Source organism: Polypterus senegalus, chromosome 9, assembly GCF_016835505.1.
Source record: "Polypterus senegalus isolate Bchr_013 chromosome 9, ASM1683550v1, whole genome shotgun sequence".
NCBI classification, from domain to species: domain Eukaryota; kingdom Metazoa; phylum Chordata; class Cladistia; order Polypteriformes; family Polypteridae; genus Polypterus; species Polypterus senegalus.
In genome coordinates, this window is record NC_053162.1 from 74,684,462 (window position 1) to 74,701,960 (window position 17,499).

At 37.7% G+C, this 17,499-nt stretch overlaps 1 protein-coding gene across 1 annotated transcript in view; it reads right to left on the reverse strand.

Moving 5' to 3' along the window:
- Positions 1-5,327: 5,327 nt before the first annotated feature.
- pkd1l3 (polycystic kidney disease 1-like 3) overlaps positions 5,328-17,499 on the reverse strand; it is a 37,466-nt gene continuing 25,294 nt past the window's right edge. The window contains exons 15-20 of the mRNA XM_039762460.1: positions 14,561-14,760; positions 14,308-14,443; positions 13,005-13,212; positions 12,235-12,457; positions 8,407-8,485; positions 5,328-5,536 (exon numbers count right to left, since the gene is read on the reverse strand). Of these exons, the coding sequence (XP_039618394.1) occupies positions 5,499-5,536; positions 8,407-8,485; positions 12,235-12,457; positions 13,005-13,212; positions 14,308-14,443; positions 14,561-14,760 (884 nt within the window). The 3' untranslated portion in view covers positions 5,328-5,498. The remainder of the gene's footprint in view (positions 5,537-8,406; positions 8,486-12,234; positions 12,458-13,004; positions 13,213-14,307; positions 14,444-14,560; positions 14,761-17,499) is intronic.

Here is a 17,499-nt window from a genome sequence, read left to right on the forward strand (position 1 = left end):
CTGATAAAAAACAGCAGAGCAGGGGAGAACGGCTAAGGGGTCAGAAACAGTGAGAGGTATATGAGCCCTAACATTATTCACCTTATCCACAAAAAAGTGCAAAAATTTCTCACATGTCTCAAAAGAGGGTTCCATACAGGCATTCTGTGGAGCATTTAAAACCCTATCTATAGTGTCAAATAACACACGAGGCTTGTGACAGTTTGACAGAATAATATTTGACATGTACACTCTTTTGGCATCTTTCACAATAAACTGATAACGACGCCAGCAGTCTTTCAATACTTGAAACGATACATGCAAATTGTCCCTTCTCCACTTGCGCTCAGCTTTTCGGCACTCACGTCTGACAGCACGAGTTGTGTCATTCAACCAGGGCTCGGATTTCATCTTAGGCTGCCTGGTTTTTAATGGAGCCACAACATCTAAAACAGTTCGGCAGGTGGAATGAAACCAGGAGCAGAGCTTCTCCGTATCGGAGGACGCAGATTCAGGAAGATCACATTGACTAAACAAAGCAGAAAAATGTACAGCAGTGGATGGATTAATGACACGACAGCGCCACGCAGAAGCACGGGGTTTACCAGCTTTACAAGGCAAGGTGATGTCAAATATTACAGGCTTATGATCTGAAAACACTGCGTCCAAAATTGTCAAATTCGACACAGAAAAGCCAAGCGATAGGACAAGATCCACCGTGTGCCTAAGTTCATGCGTCGGTCGAGACACCCACTGCATAAAACTAAAAGAGAAGGTGTCAGTAGATTGCCATTTCTTTTTCACAGATGGCAGTTGAGAAGATATACCTTCAATAGTCAGCCACCCTGGTAAGCGGCCATAGGCAAGTTGAATCCGTCTCCAGCATCTTCCCCTTCCTGCCTACAGCTCAGATCATTTCATTTCAAATTTGCACAGCTTTGGAGGCCTCAAATATGCCATCTTCTAGAAAAGGATTGGGAGTGACAATGATGTTATTGAAGAAGTTAAAAAGTGGCTACAATTGCTGAAGTTTTTGTTTGAGGTAAATGAAGTTTACAGACATTATGAGGAAAAATGATGAGTGGATTAAATACATCTGGCTATCCTTTCAGTAATTTCAAACAATTCTATAGTAAGTTAATAGTGTAGTAAAACTTTTTGGACAAACCTTACATAGTGTTAATACAAATAAAAAATCAAAGTTGCTTAACACAGTCATGGTGGGTGTTGACAAAAGTCCCCTAGCATGAATCGTTTGGTTTTATCTACTAAACCGCAGAGTCCTGCACACCTCAAGCATTCATTTTCCATACAACATGGTATCATATACAGACTATTGCTCTTGTAAAAAAAATAAAAAAATTTGCAGATACGAGATGTTCAAAAAGTTTCTGCACTTTTATATTTTTATTGGAAACGGTGAAGGCAGAAGGAGTAGTAATTGGGCATTAAAACGTTGGTAAGACGCTGGGAAAATTGCATCGTAGTATACATCGTACTATGTAGAAAAGTGAAATTCTTAATAGAGATTAACTTTCCTCTTATTTTACTTATTGTTGATGACTTGAATTCTACACTGTCAGATTGATATTATGAGCTGTCATACACAAGTGACAATATGATTGCTGCTGAATGTCCTGATTTGTGACTGACCGTGATATTACCTTAGAAATTCCCACAACTGGTATTTGGGAGGACAATCCAGAGTTTGAACACTGAAACCAGCCCTTGATGGTCTCTTTATGTGACAGATTAAAAAAAAAGAGATATGGGGTCCTGGTGGACTGTAAGCCAGCTGATTATTACAAATTGTTTTTCAAGAGAATGCATTTGAACTGATGACTGTTGTAATCAGAATATATGTTTAATGTCACTGTGGTCTGTGCAGATATTTTAAATCTGTTTTTCTTTTCATTCTACATGCACATCTGAGCCAGATTTAGCACACAGGGACTCAGCATTTAGAACTGCTAGGCAAGCATTAGAAGACGAGAAAGGGACAACTACGATAATGGGCATTGTACTATTTCTGTGTGCATGAAATTGAATTCTCTCTTTGCCTTGTTTGGAATGGCATGATTTACCTAAGTAAGGGCCTGCACATGGAGAAAGAGTATAAAGCCTTGGAACATTGCCCGGCACAGTTTGGAAGCCGACGGACGGATGGAAGATTACGTTATCCGATCCTGAAAATCCTTCTAGAGCAGGGGAGACTCTCACATGGGTTTGTCATTGACTTCCTCATCTGTTATGCTGCATAAATCGTTATTAAAGACAGCTAAGTTATTTTCTCTTATATGTTTTCTTACCTTTGTATCACTATGGGAGGGATATCGCCTTTTTACATTATATCTATATAGTTTCGGGTTACTTAAAACGCCGCAATTACAAAATAACTTATTCCAACCAGGGAGCTAGCGCTCCCTACTGGATAGAACTGTGGAGACAAACAAATATGCAAAACATTTCCTTTAATTCTCCCTGTGAGTTATCAACACATTCCTGTTTCCTAACTTTCCAGTCAGCTACATGAAGAAGCCACCCCGTGTAGCTTGTAGAAACAGGCAGAGGGAGCAGAGTCAGCAGTGCAACAAGCGTGGCAAAAAGAGTGACTTGCCAATGTTGAATTGTAAATCTGCTTCAAAATGATCATGTAGGGTTCTAGAGTTGGAAGACAGAACCATTTGATACAAATGTTGTAGGATCCTGTAAGACCCATCACAATGCAGAGACTCACTCACCCACTCACTGCACTGCAGCAAGTTAGATCTGCTGATCCACCGAATAGCACATCTTTATAAGGTGGGGCAAACTAGAATCGCCAGATTAACTCAGACAAAACAGGGAGATCATGCATACAATACACGGAAAAGAGCCACACAGTGTATCAAACTGGGATCTAAACTGTGTGGACATTACTATTTCAATCTAACATTTTCAGGGACATTTTTTCGAGTCAGTCCTGCAAACAAACTATAAGATCTTGGGAGCTTAGGAGAACTGTGAACTGCAGGGTAAAATTGCTTTGAAGAGCGAAACAACAGCAGGCTGGTTGAAGTCTGGCCTTGACTGCATAAAAGTCTATTTACAGAAAATCTTACTTGCATTTCATACTTAAGGCTGAGGATAAAAGTGGAGATTTTAAAAAGCATAAATGGGAACTAAAGATGACCACCATCTGTGTGTTGTTATCACGCGTGTGAATGTACCTTCAATCTTCAGCCCTTGTCTAGTGACCTTACTCAAAATGATCAGCATAGCTCTTGTGCAATCATACAAATATCATACATCACAGTGGACGTGCATTGACTGCCTGCAAAATGATTAACTAGAGGTCAGACATACCTGAAACACAATGTTTAATAGGACTAAAATAAACCTAACAGCAACATAGTAGGTGACCTTTAACACAGTGAGGGATTTCGACATGGCCCACAGAACAACACAAGCGCTGTGGTTGCCAGTTTTTATGAAAAATCAATGATGTCTCACTGTGACTGATCTTTTATTTTTACTCAAGTCAGAAGTTTTTTCTTCTGGAGTGTGTTTGTGGAGGATAATATTTGTTTGAGGAAGATATTTGTTATATTTATTTTTTTATTGAGCTTCTGTAAAATCTCATTTCCCCTTCATACAAATGATCTATCTATCTATCTATCTATCTATCTATCTATCTATCTATCTATCTATCTATCTATCTATCTATCTATCTATCTATCTATCTATCTATCCTTTACATGGGTGTAGGAAAATAAAATATAAAGTTAAAATACATAAATATATAGTGGTTTTGTCAAGTAATAATTATTAGCAAATCTAACTAGGGTGGCACAATGGGTAGTGTTGCCAATTATGGATACCATGTTCTTGGTTCAGATCCTGGGCCTGAATGTTGAATGTGTGGAGGCTTCTTGTTCTCTCCATGTCAGTATGGATTTCCCTCCTGGTGATGCCTAACTGGCCCTGTTGTGGTTGTATGACTGGGCACTGCAGTGCCCTGATAAGCATGGATTACTGCACCCTGCACCCAGTGCTGCCAGGATAAGATCGGACCCCCTTTGACCCTGGATTGGGGTAAATGGGTCTGAAGATGAACTGTGTTGAGAATCTGCACTGCTGATTATTAATGATACATGCAGACCCTGAACGTTTCCTTTACAAACCATCCATTTGCTGAGATACGAGTGCTGCAGAGGGTACTACTGCTACCAAATGAAGTCAGCATTGTGGATTTAATTTGTGTGCCTAGATTTTTTCCAGATGTATGGGTGAACTTTTCTTTAACAAGGTAAAAGTTAGATTGACCACTCTGATGTGTACCCTGTGATGGACTGGTGTCTAGTCCATCGCTTCAACAAGATTATTATATGTTACAAAGCAAAAACAATAACAGTACATGAAAATATTCTGAACATAAACCTCTAATAAATCTGTAACAACATTTGCTATTTATTCTCCTTAAATCTTTATTAAAGGGATACACAGACACACTCTGCTCTCTTTTCAGAATCTGGTTATCTGGACATCTTATCAAGTCAAAGCAGTGAAAGTTTCACATTTTGAAGGAAAGAGGAATGGTAAATTCACTATAAGTTGCTGTATCATTCTAATAAAATGAAGGGTCATGGCTGCTGTCTACCTGGTCCTTGAATCGGAGACCAGTCTCCCGGCAGGTCATTGGGTGTGTGGATTTTTTATGTTTTCTCAGTATGGGTTTTCTTCTGTAACTCTGCTTTCTTCCCTCACCTCAAAGACATACATGCTTGGGCTAAAAGTGAATAAATGCACCCCATGATTCACAGCTTTCCTGCCTTGTACTCAGTGCTGCTTGGATAAACATGTGAACTCCCCAATAGACAAAATACATCCACATTTTTTTTTCTCTAAATGATGTGTGTATTTTGGATAATTGATCACACACATTTGTGTTTTCAGTTCCAGAATAATGGAATCTGATGGTCAAGATGACACATGAATACCTCTGTTATCGGGAGGACATCACCTGTTGTGCGAGAAAATGCAAAACAATCCCAAGGATTTAGTAAAGGAAAGGCCGGCCAGGAATTTCTGACTCTTCAGATTTTATTTTATGATCAGTTGGCAAAATGAATTTGAAGTACTATTGCTTCAAATAAAAACTGTACAGGAAACATTAGAATTAGAATAACAGAACAGAAAGGGTAAACATACAGTAAATATTCAGAGAAAATATGATTTTATAATTTCCTTACAAAGCCGCTGATCTGATATTAGTTTTGCTCACTGCTCTATAACATGAATACATATTTAATTGAAACCATTTAATGAAAGAAAAATAGAAACAAAATAAAATTGGTTATGTTTAGAATGTTATATATATATATATATATATATATGAATGTCAAAATGTGACTAACATGCTGTAAAAATAACAATAATAGGGTCAGCTGCTGAGGTCCATTGTTGCTTCTGAACATGGCTGAAGTGCTTTCTCCATCCATGATCCGCTTTTCAGATCTATATGTTTTCATAGCTTTCTTTCAGATATGTGGTGGGCATAATGGAGTCCCAGTAGCACCTGCAATACCAATAGCAAGAGTCAGTTGGATCATTGTGGACTTCCAAGATGTTGAAAGCATACTTATGTAGTCTTACAAATAAGCCTGGCATGTTAGAATCCTCCTGAATACACTGTCAAGTAGCCTTTAATTACCCAGCACACTGATCTGGGCACACTGCTGACTTCTCAATCTGTGACAGCATCTCCCTTGTTTGAACAAGCAGGCAGTGCCAGGTAAAGCAGCTGGGAAGGCAGGCACAGATTGTGTTTGGAGGAGAAACAGAACAGACTCAAAACAGCTTTGAATACGGCATAGTAGTGGCACCTGACACAGCACCGTCAGTGTACCAGGAACCACACGTCTGGTGCGGCTTTGTCTCAGGGTTCACCAGACAAGAGACATTACTGTTATGGTGGTCAAAAATAGACCATTAATGAAAAAGGACCCCAGTGATCTAATTAAAAGTAAACGGCCCATAGGAACAATGCCAAGAGAGGCATATGATGGCAAAATGAGTTAACATTTGGGGGTATTCCTTCAGACATCTTAAAATCCAGTTCACCTTTTCAGATATGAGAAACTGGTTTCAAGATACCTCAAAACATGTTCCTTTACATTTTAAGATATTTGCAGCACATTTTGAGAAATCTCAGATGCATTTCAGGATATCTCAAATATATTTTCAGATGTTTCAAAATAACTTCCTGTACATTTCATGATAGCTCAGATAAATGTTAAGATATTTCAGACTGATTTTGCATGTATTTTAATATATCTGAAATATTTCAGAATCACTTACTGTGAAATTTCCTGCTGGGACACCTTTGTAATGGAATTATCTGGGGAAGGGACATTTTTCATTTAGGGGTGTACTCACTTTTGTTGCCAGTGGTTTAGACATTAATGGCTGTGTGTTGAGTTATTTTGAGGGGACCTCAAATTTACACTGTTATACAAGCTGTACACTGACTACTTTACATTGTATCACATTGTCATATCTTCAGTGTTGTCCCATGAAACAATATAATAAATATCCTCCTCTGATCGACTCCATGCCACGCCGCATTGCTGCAGTAATCCAGGCCAAAAGCGCCCCAACTATATATTGAGTGCTGTACATGTTCATGCCTTTCAGTTGGCCAACATTTCTAAAAATCTTTTCTTTGCATTGGTCTTAATTGATATTCTAATTTTCCGAGATACTGAATTTGGGACTTTCATTAGTTGTCAGTTATAATCATCAAAATTAAAAGAAATAAACATTTGAAATAAATCAGTCTGTGTGTAATGAATGAATCTAATATACAAGTTTCACTTTTTGAATGGAATTACTGAAATAAATCAACTTTGTCATGATATTCTAATTTTATGACCAGAACCTGTAAGTCCAAATGCATTTAGGGTTACACGAAACAAGAAAGCAAAAGCAAATTTCATGTTGTGCACAGAAGGTGATATTGGAAGCAGAGTGGACACTGGAGATGTATTTTAACGCTAAATAACTTAATCTGGTTAATTTATACATGGATACAATTCAGATATAAATCGCATGTTAGTGCCCTGTGTTAAGGTGGCATCTGTTCTAGATCTTTTTAACCTTCAGTTATCATTTTGCTAAACATTGGTGGTTGCTGAAGTGGTCCTCAATGCCTATGTAAAATATGTTGATGAATTAGAAAAACTCTACATACATGTAATTAATTAACCTGGAAAAGAAGTGATTTTGTTAGACTTCTAGCCTGCGTGCTCCCTTATCTAATCTCTGATCAAGTTGATAACATGCCAGGAGGGTTGCAGGGACACAACTTTTTTTTTGGGATACTAAGGGGCTTTGCCCCATGCTTGCCTCAATCGCCAACCCTCCCGGCCTGTGTTACGCGCCAGCCACTTCACGTCTCTGCCACTAGCGTATGAATATTTCACTTTCACGAAGCAACAAATCTTAATTCTCATGGATACGCCTCTTTATTGGGAAGAAAGTCTACTTTTCCCTGATGGCAACACAAATCAGATGATGTACAAGTCTCTGACTTAAAGTTTAAATCCGAACAATATATTCAATCTCTTTTTGCTCTTCTGTTATTTCATAGAGTAATAATTTCCATTTGTTTGCGCTAATACGATCTTTACTATCATTTTTTTGAGACTTTCGAATTTTAGTACTTTCATTATCTCTAACCTGATCTGCATGTGTATCGCACCAACATTTTTGAATTCTTTACGATGTTCAGCTTTGCCATCTACTCTTTGTCTTTTATTTCTGGCCCCAGCTGTGGTTAAATCTCTTGGCACAAAGTCTCGTCTCGCAAGATATGAAAGTAAAAATCACGTCTCGTCCCTGGCTAAAAAGTCTCATCTTGTTCCAGGACTTTTTATTATAATAGAGAGACATTTGTTTAGGGGTCTGAGCAATAGATAGCGGAGTGTGACTAAGGTGCAGGGTGTTGCCTGGTACTTTATCTTATATTAGCATTGTTTAATGTTGCATGTCTCTTTTTTATGTGAGGACTTCCAGTGCAAAACAGGTAAAGATAAAACGGATACTCTTCTAGGACAAAACAATACGTGCCACTTCATGCAACAGCACAAGTAAGAGCTCCCATTGAGAGCTTTGATGGCATGACATTAAATAATGAGACCTTTTACACACTTTGTAAAAAAATGGTTAAACACAATGTATTCCCTATTTAAAGCAATATAACATTTGAGGGTATTGTTTTGAATGCCTCTGTTCTTAAATTGGGAATTAAATTCAAGCATTTCTTATCCTTGAAAGCTTAAAGCAAATTACAGTTTGATATAAAAGAAAGAGACGTGAGTACAGCTAGCTGTACTGTAGGCACCAAAGCAAAATTCCTTAATGCTACATTTGCATTTCAGGCCTCACCTAAGAGAAGAGTCTCCACTTCTTCCTCTTCCTCCACCTTTTTAACAATCAGTGCAAAGAAGATTGCCAGGAATACAACCTTGTTGACAGGTAAAAAAAAAAAAATTCATGTTAAAATGCCAGTAGTGGCTTCATACGAGTTACTGTATGTAATTTTGGGCACTGACTGCACTTCTTGTTCTGTAAGTATTCTTGTTGAATATAAATAAGAGACATCCAGTAGGGAAAATAGGAACAATGAAGATTAGGTGTGTGAGGGGTTGACTGGGTGCTTGCACCGGGAATGTTAATAGAGCAACAGTGGAGAATTTTAAGAAGGTGCATTAGCTACAAAATGATGCCTATTTAGCCCTATATTTATGAATTAATGATTATGCCTTATTGTATTTTAGATGTATTCACCTTTCTTCTGATCAGGTTGTTGTATAAACTGTTGAGTTATTTGTGTAGATCTAGCAGAGTGGTGAAGGTTAAGCTATGGTCTGACTGATTATAAGAAATAATTTTTTTATTTATTTTTTTTTAATTTCATTTAATTTTTTTAAAATCAAATAACACTCCATACACATAACTCGAGTTTTATAAAAAGAAAAAGGTTCGAAATTAATCAACCCCCACCCCTGAAGAAATCATTTTTAAAGTAAACTATCAGAGCATACAATGATAAATGAAGCAGTGAAATCCCAAATTTCAGTGTACTTTTTGTTTCAGCAAAGCATCACAGGCCATGTAGCATATATAGGAGTTGCAACTCTTACCACTAAGACCCCTTTGCAGCTGAGTGTGTGCCTTTTACCAAGAAGGTAAATCTGTGAAACAGCTAAGAATTTCTGAGGCCAGGCTTCTTGCTCCCCAAGTGTTTATGGTGCTGATTTAAGTGAAACCTTAAAATCTCCCTTAGTCTGCTCCCTCAGTTATACCATTTAAGTGAACACTAAAGTGAACACTCTGCTTCTCTCTTGTTTTTTAGAGTTAGTCATTCACTCTCGGAGTTGGACTCCACTATACATTACTGGACTCTTAAATTTATTTTACTGTTTCTTATCAGCTTCTGCTTTATTGAATTTCTTTTTTTTAACAAGTGCAGTGAATAATATGAAAGTAGCACCGTATGAATGACTCTGTATACGGCATATATTTGATCAATTTGATCAATTATGATCATTTTTCTATCTGTTAACTAACAGGCTAAACGTAGTTATTATATATGCATTTCCATGTGCTTCCTTTGGAAACAAAATGTGAAAAACATAGAGGCCTTTTTGGCAAAATGGTAATCATAATATTTGAGAACATCAAAAAAGTAGAAAAAGATAATAGGTAAGATTTTCAGCCTCCTTTAATGATTTGAAGATTTCAGTCTAGGGATTAGCTAAGGCTGAAGTGATAGGGATTTGTTCTTTCTACCATATGTTGGATCTTTTCCAAGGTGGTCATTTTAACTTTTTATTTTGTGTAGGACTTCTCATCTCATACTACACAAGAATCTATTCCTTTACATGAATGACAGTTTTACAAGGTAGGTAAGTAAGTACTGTATGTGTGGCACCTCCAAATCAATCAGATATTACATATGTCAGTCGTGGTCTCAACTGCGTGCCATTGAGTCAAACTCAAATGTTGTCTGTGAGGCAAAAATAAATGTTTGTGGATACCTGACTGTCACACCTATGTGAGCTTGTCTTGGAAGGCATTCTGCAAGATCCTAGAGTGTGTCTGTGGGAATTTGTGGTAATTTAATTGTAGTAGGATGCTGTACTGTGTTAGCCGTAATGGATGCAATGAGAAGTCAGGCAAAATGACACCTTTTATTGGCTGACTAAACAGATTACTATATGCAAGCTTTCAAGGCAGATTAGGCCCCTACTTCAGGCAACTTGTAAACTAAATGAAAGCTGCTTGAAGAAGATGCCTAAGCTGCCTAGAAAGATGTCCCAAAGATGTCCACGAAAGTTGAGGTCAGGGCTCTGTGCAGGCCACTTGAGTTCCTTCACACCAGGTCTTTATGGACATGGCTTTGTGCACAGAGGTACAGTCAGGTTTGAACAGAAAAGGGCCTTTCACAAACTGTTACCACAAAGTTAGGAATGCACAATTGCCTAAAATGTCTTTGTATGCTGTAGCATTAAAGGTACCATACACTGGAACCAAGCGGTCTAGCCCAAACCCTGAAAAATCTCCACAGACCATTATTCCTCCTCCCAAAACTTCACAGTAGGCACTATGCAATCTGGATGGTGAAGCTTTCAGACAGTGAAGTGTGATTCATCACTCCATATAACATGTTTTCACTGCTCTGTATTCTAACGGTGGCATGCTTTTCATCACTGTAGTTGATGCTTTGCATTGTGTATAGTGATCTTAGTCTTGTGTGCAGCTGCTCGGCCATGAAACGCATTTCATGAAGCACCCATCACACAGTTTTTGAACTGACGTTTCTTCCAGAGGATGTGAGTGATGGAACAGAGGGTGGGTGATTTTTATGTGCTTCAAAACTCTGTGGCTCTACTCTGTGAGTTTATGCGGCCTACCACATTGAAAATGAGCTGTTGTTGCTCCTAGACGCTTCCACTTTACAATAATAGCAGTTACAGCAGAGCAGAAATTTCATGTACTGAACTGTAGCTAAGGTGACATTGTATGACAGTGTCACATTTGAAGTCACTGAGCTCTTCAGTTTGACCCAATCTGCTGCCAATGTTTGCCATTGGAGACTGCATGGCTATGTACTTGAATTTATGCACCTGATAACAATGGCTAAGGCTGAAACACCTGAACTCAGTAATTTGGAGGGCTTTCCACATATGTTTGGCTGTTCCTTTACACGTGAGTTCTACCGAGTCTGTTTGGTATCTCCATATCCATCAGATACTGTACTACATGTGTTCCATGTGCTAGATTACATCATGTCTTAATGTATGTTTTCATGAAGAGCAAGCTCAGTGTGAGCGAATGTATTATTATGCACTAAAGTGAAGGTCAGCGTGGAGTACTTAAATTTATATTAAATCAACATGGTTGCTGTCTGCAATGAGCACAACTCATAAAACCCAGTCAGTAGTCAGTAGGAATTATACGACAACAGTAAATTATGGAGAAAGTGATAATTTTTCCAAAATAACTCCTCCACTACTTTGCATCTGAATTCCCTGTCCATTGTAATTCTTTGGAATTAGCTGATGTCTCTAGAATCAGCACACTTTATGTGTTCTAGGTGCTTCACTATTTACTTATAAAGAACATTCTTTGTGATACACCATGAAGTCTGATGAATGTATGTGTATGAATGAGTGTGCCCAGTGATGTTATTTGGTCTGATGTCTCATTCAGTTTCAGCTTCTGCCTTTTGCTCTTTGGCACAAAAATCGATACCAGTTTACGCTGTAGTAGAATACAGTAGGCGGGTTAGGAAAATAACTAAATGAGTGAAACAGGATCTATCCGTCTCTCTTTTTTTTGGGCTTATCTTGTCTGCTACAGGATTGAGTGTACAAAAACAGCTTTTCACCCACAAAAACAAATCTCTGATTAACGTAATGCCATCTTTGGAATGTGGAAGAAAACTGGGAGTACCTGCACCTTTAGAAGACTCGTATCTACATGTCGAGAGCACACACATGATGAAGGATTAAGGAATCAAGTTGGAGTTGTAAAGAAGCAGTACACTCAATATTGCCTTGACATTATATAAAAATATTTCATTAGAGTACAGATCTTAAATATTAATTGTGTCTCATAAAACATTTCATTATCTCAAAGGTTGTCTTAGGAGCTACATTACTGAGATACTGGAAATGAAGAAAAATTGAAACTGATGTTCAACTGTACCTTTAATGGCTGAAGTATGAAGATGCTCTGAAACAAAGACAACCCCATGGATAAGACCCACTTGATAGACAAATCTTTTCCATAAACAAAGCCATATAACAAAGTAAAAAATGTAGAGACAACACTGATTGTTAGTAGCAGAGCCCATCCAACAAAAACAAACCACCAAGGCAATCGGCAGGTACAGCATGGGCGTTTGGGAGGCTTCACTACAGCAGATGGTCTAAACAAAGAAAAAAGTGTACAATTCTTATTAAATGTACAATGACCACTCATGTTTTCAAGTAAGAAGAAAAATACCAAGGATCATTCTTATAGAGGACCAGTATACCTTAAATCTGGCACTGTACTCTTTAGTTAAGGCAGAAAATGATGAGTAAATTATGAATGACAGTTATCTAAGCTGAAATAAATCAGGCTGACAGCACCGAAGTGTAACCATTCAAACACTTAGCATGCTGCTCACAATTAGAAATGTCATGAGGACAAACCTTCACCAGTCCTGTAGCAGTCCCAGAGAGGGTGACCAGCATGGACTCCAAAATTTAATTCAAAAACTGGTAGAAAGATTCACATACAAAGTAACAGACAACAAAGGGACACGTAGAGGCCATTTTGAATAGCATTTGCTGTATTAAAATGATCAGCATGACATTAAAGCTGATACCACAAATGTGTTTATAATATTCTCCAATCTGGAAAAAAATCAAAATTGTGAACAGAACATGTGTGACATAACATGTTAAGTGAATTGATAAATGTTGTCTTACATCTGCGGGCAGTAACTTGACACTAGTTTTGCCACTTGCTGTGCCATCTGCGTTAATCTTTGGTGTGAATATCTGTAATTCTCTTCAGAGCAAAATGACATTGGTCCCATCTCCTCCAGGCATGTGGAAATGTGCTGCATTCTGTTGTACAAATAGTGGCTACAGTAGATCCAGTGGAGATCACTGCTGTTTGGATTGTCCATGTTCCCTAGAAATCAAAAAAGAAGCTATTAAATACTGTTTCTCTTAGTGCGGTAAAAAAATCCAAACATGGGCTACTATTTGTTTCTACTGTTGGGGAGTTAAAGCATTGCAGACAACACTGAAAACCTTTCTAAAGAGCTAGGTGTAATCAACAGATTATTCAGGCAGAGCATCAAAGACATCAAGGAGAGGTTCACGTCAGTTTTTCAAGCTATGGTTTATGCAGTATTCAAAAATTGTAGTTTAGAAATTAATCGAAAGACGTCATTTTTATAGATCATACTGGGAAAATAATTAGCAGGTTTGTATGTTTCCTGCACCTGTGACTGTGTGAGTTTTTATTTCAATGTATTAATTGTTCTGCAACCCTTACTAGGATACAGGATGGATAAATTAATGCGTGTTTAGTATGTCTCTTTGCTCAAGATTTTTATTGTAAATGATTGAGGTCTTTGATCATTGTATATTCATATGGTCAGCCTATATCTGTTGTAAAACAGATACTGTGTATTAAATGTTACACTGACAATGTTAGCAATGACCCCATATACTGTAACACAAGAATGGGTAACTAGCTCACGTTTAAATGGCCTAGAAAAACAAACAAACATGTAGTTACATCACTTACATTTTCTGCCATAACTCTGGACAGTGAGATGACAGAAGGCATTTGTGAATTGCCCCATAGAAATACTCAAAAAACAGAACAACCTGCCCCTTCAAATTCAAGTCTGGCAACACTTTGAAACTGCATCAATTGTTGGGACCAGAACAACTGGACAGGAGCACCCTTTTAGTGTCCGCATATTCAGAATAAAGTGAAGGAGAGCCAAACAAGCAAAAATGAACTTTTATTATATGTGTAAACACAAGGGAGGGATGAACTAAAGAGAATACACAAAATAACATATAAATAGATTAAAAAACAAACGTTACTGCCACTTCTCGAATAACTATATGTTTTTTTCAAGGTAAGATTTTCAATGCTATTTAGACATTGAATTTGAAGAACTAACCTTCACTGGACTTACACAATAAAGTCTCACAATTTCTTTATTCCTGACATGAATTGTACATTTTTAATATAACTAATAATTACCCTGTAGTTGTAAAACAAATCCATCAATTACATCCAGTGCAATTAAGAAGTCCTGCTCAGTTTTCAGTTCTTTCTGCAGCTCTGCTATATCATTCTTTCTGCTTTTACAAAGTGTCACCACAAGGTCAGCTGTATCCTAAGAGATTATAGCCAAAGGATATAAAATGAAAAAAAAAATCAACTGAATACACAACTGAAGACACAGTGAGACATTTGCCGTTAAACTAAATCATATTGAATTGCCTTCTCTGACCTGAAGAAGCGTCTTCTGGGTTGGATCATTGTAGGTTGAGTTTTGTACCATTTTCTTTTTACTTTCTTCCTGCCTGCTCCAAGGATTTCTTGGCTGGATACTCCTGAAGATGGTGATAATGAGGATGTTTATAGGGAACATGAGGAAGGCACTTTCAATTCCAATCATCAGCTCCTGCCAGGTTAACACCACACTGTTAGCTGGGGAGGAAAGCAGCTACTGTTAGAGATTTTATAAAGGACAGACTCAGAATGTAACAGAACATTCCCAGGCTAAAAAGTGTGGTCAAAAAGGGCAATGTGATTCATTTGAAGGAGGGCTTAGAAAAGCAAACAAGATTATTTGAGTTTTTAATTCTTATTTAATGAAGCAAAATATGACAAAGTGAAAAAACAGTAGATAAAAAAACTGACAGTAACATTTACATTTGTTAAAAGTATTCTTCAAAAACCCACCCAAAAACAAACATCACTAAAAGTAATTTCATTCATTTTTTGTGATTAATGTTGCCTTCAATTGTAATATTTTAGTGGTCACAGTGCTAGGCAGTGCTGCCACACATTTTCAGAGACCAGGGTTGAATCACAGTTCACACATTCATCCCATGACCATGTGGGCTTTAGTTGGGTATTCCAGCTTCAGAGGAGTGCATGCAAGGTGGACTGATCTCGAAATCAGAAGTATAAGTGGGTGTGAGAGTGTGAGTGTGTCTTACTGTGGCCTGGAATCTCATCTGCCTTGGTTCTGTCTGGCTTGTTGTGAATCCACAAGGCATAAAGGAAATTCAGAGAATGGATGAGTTGATGAAATGTAAGCTTTTGTTACTCCATGTCTGATATAAAATAGCCAGGTAAGTAAAAAAAAAAAACAAAAAAAAAAAACTTGATGTGTACATTTTTAAACATGCAATTGTTAAGTTTATAACACTGGATCATTGATTATAACAAAAAAAAAGAAAAGGACTATAACTATTTTTACATGTCATTTTAGGATTTCAAATTTACTTCAAGCATTTGCAATCTTTTTGATTTTTTCTCACACTTATGTAATGCATATACTATATTTAAATACCTACATATGTATATCTATAATGCATTGCAAAAGTATCAGCCTCTCTTGTTATGTCAAAATTTGTCATATTTCAACTGAAGTACATATTTAAGCTTAAACATATAAGTTTAAATATAATGAGAAGTAAAGCAAAATGACCCATTTTGTTGGCACAACTCGCCTGAAGAAGGTCCCTAAGCTGCCTTGAAAGCTTGCATATTGTAATCTGTCCAGTTAGCCAATAAAAGGGGTCATTTTGCTTCACTTCTCATGGCATCTATAATGGCTAACACCCTATTACTAAGTTTAACCATCAACTATAACACAGAAATAGGCTGAAGAAGTACACTTTACAAAAAAAACAGAATTTCAGTTTGAACCAGCCATGTCTCTGTTATGTGGCTTCTAGTAATGCCACAGCGCACACCAGATAGGGTGATAAACACAGGTTTGTCCTTGTAATAAAACTCTGTCAGTTTGTCAGTTGATTGCTAATGGCAGCTGTTCTTAACACTTGCCAAATAGTGGGCTTTGACTATGTCGTTTAAAGATGGGCACTGTTTTCCCGATTATCTACTCTAGTTAATAATCTTTTCAATGCTTCATAACTTTGCTGTCCTTGTTCCATTCTGTAATGCTGCCACCATCCTGTTTCAATTTAGGGAGGATCTCAAATGGGTTAAACGTTTCATGTTGGTTTGCACCATATTTTAGTTAATACATCTAACTCATGTTCCAGTTTTGTCACCTTTACCATCTTTGTTATATTCTCTTTTGCATTCTGCATATGACAATAATTCTTTCTACATTACAGAGCAAAACCTTCTAAGAGACAAAGGCACTATTGACACATGCATTTCTGTACTCTTTCACAAATAGAATTTTGGGATTTTAGGTGGGATCCATTACTATATTCAGTTACCAGGGACTACTAGATCAGGACACAACTTGGACCTTTAGCCTCTTATTGATCGGCTTTACCTAGCTACAAAAGAACTTCATAAATAAAGTACATTTATTTGTTTAATCTAATTCAACAAAAGACCTGGTGCAAATTCAATCACAGTGTACACACATAAAAACTCCAAACCTGGGACAAATTAGTGCCACAACTTTACCCAATCTGTATGTCTCTGGAAATGTGAGAGATAAACTGGAGCACTTGGAGTTAAACTCACACAGATATAGGAGAACGTGCAAACGCTATACAGTCAAAGACTGGGCAGAGGATTTGAACATAGGACACTGGGTCCACTAGGAGAGCAGCACTAATCACTGTGCCCCAGTGCCACCCTCAATGTCATTTTGTCATTAAGATATTTGAAAAGCTCATAGTTTTCTGCCACCAGTACTGTTAGCCAACAGGGTGCTGGCAGAAATTGGGCTACTGTTGGCCAAAGAAGAAGGAGAAGAAGAGGGGGGAGACGTGTCCGGAGGCAGTAGGAGAGGAGGAAAGTAAAGAGAGTGTAACTGAGGGTAGGAACTTTAAATGTTAGCACTATGACTGGTAAGTGGAGAGAGTTAGCAGATATGATGGAGAGAAGGAAGGTTGATATATTGTGCGTGCAAGAGACTAAATGGAAGGGGAGTAAGGCCAGGGGGATTGGAGGTGGATTCAAATTGTTCTATCATGGTGTGGATGGGAGGAAAAATGGGGTAGGAGTTATTCTGAAGGAACAGTATGTCAAGAGTGTTTTGGAGGTGAAAAGATTGTCAGACAGAGTAATGATTATATGAAATTGGAGGTGTGATGATGAATGTTGTTAGTGCATATGCCCCACAAGTTGGGTGTGCAATGGGTGAGAAAGAAGATTTTTGGAGTGAGTTGGATGAAGTGATGAACAGTGTTCCCAATGGACAGAAAGTGGTGATTGAAGCGGGTTTCAAAG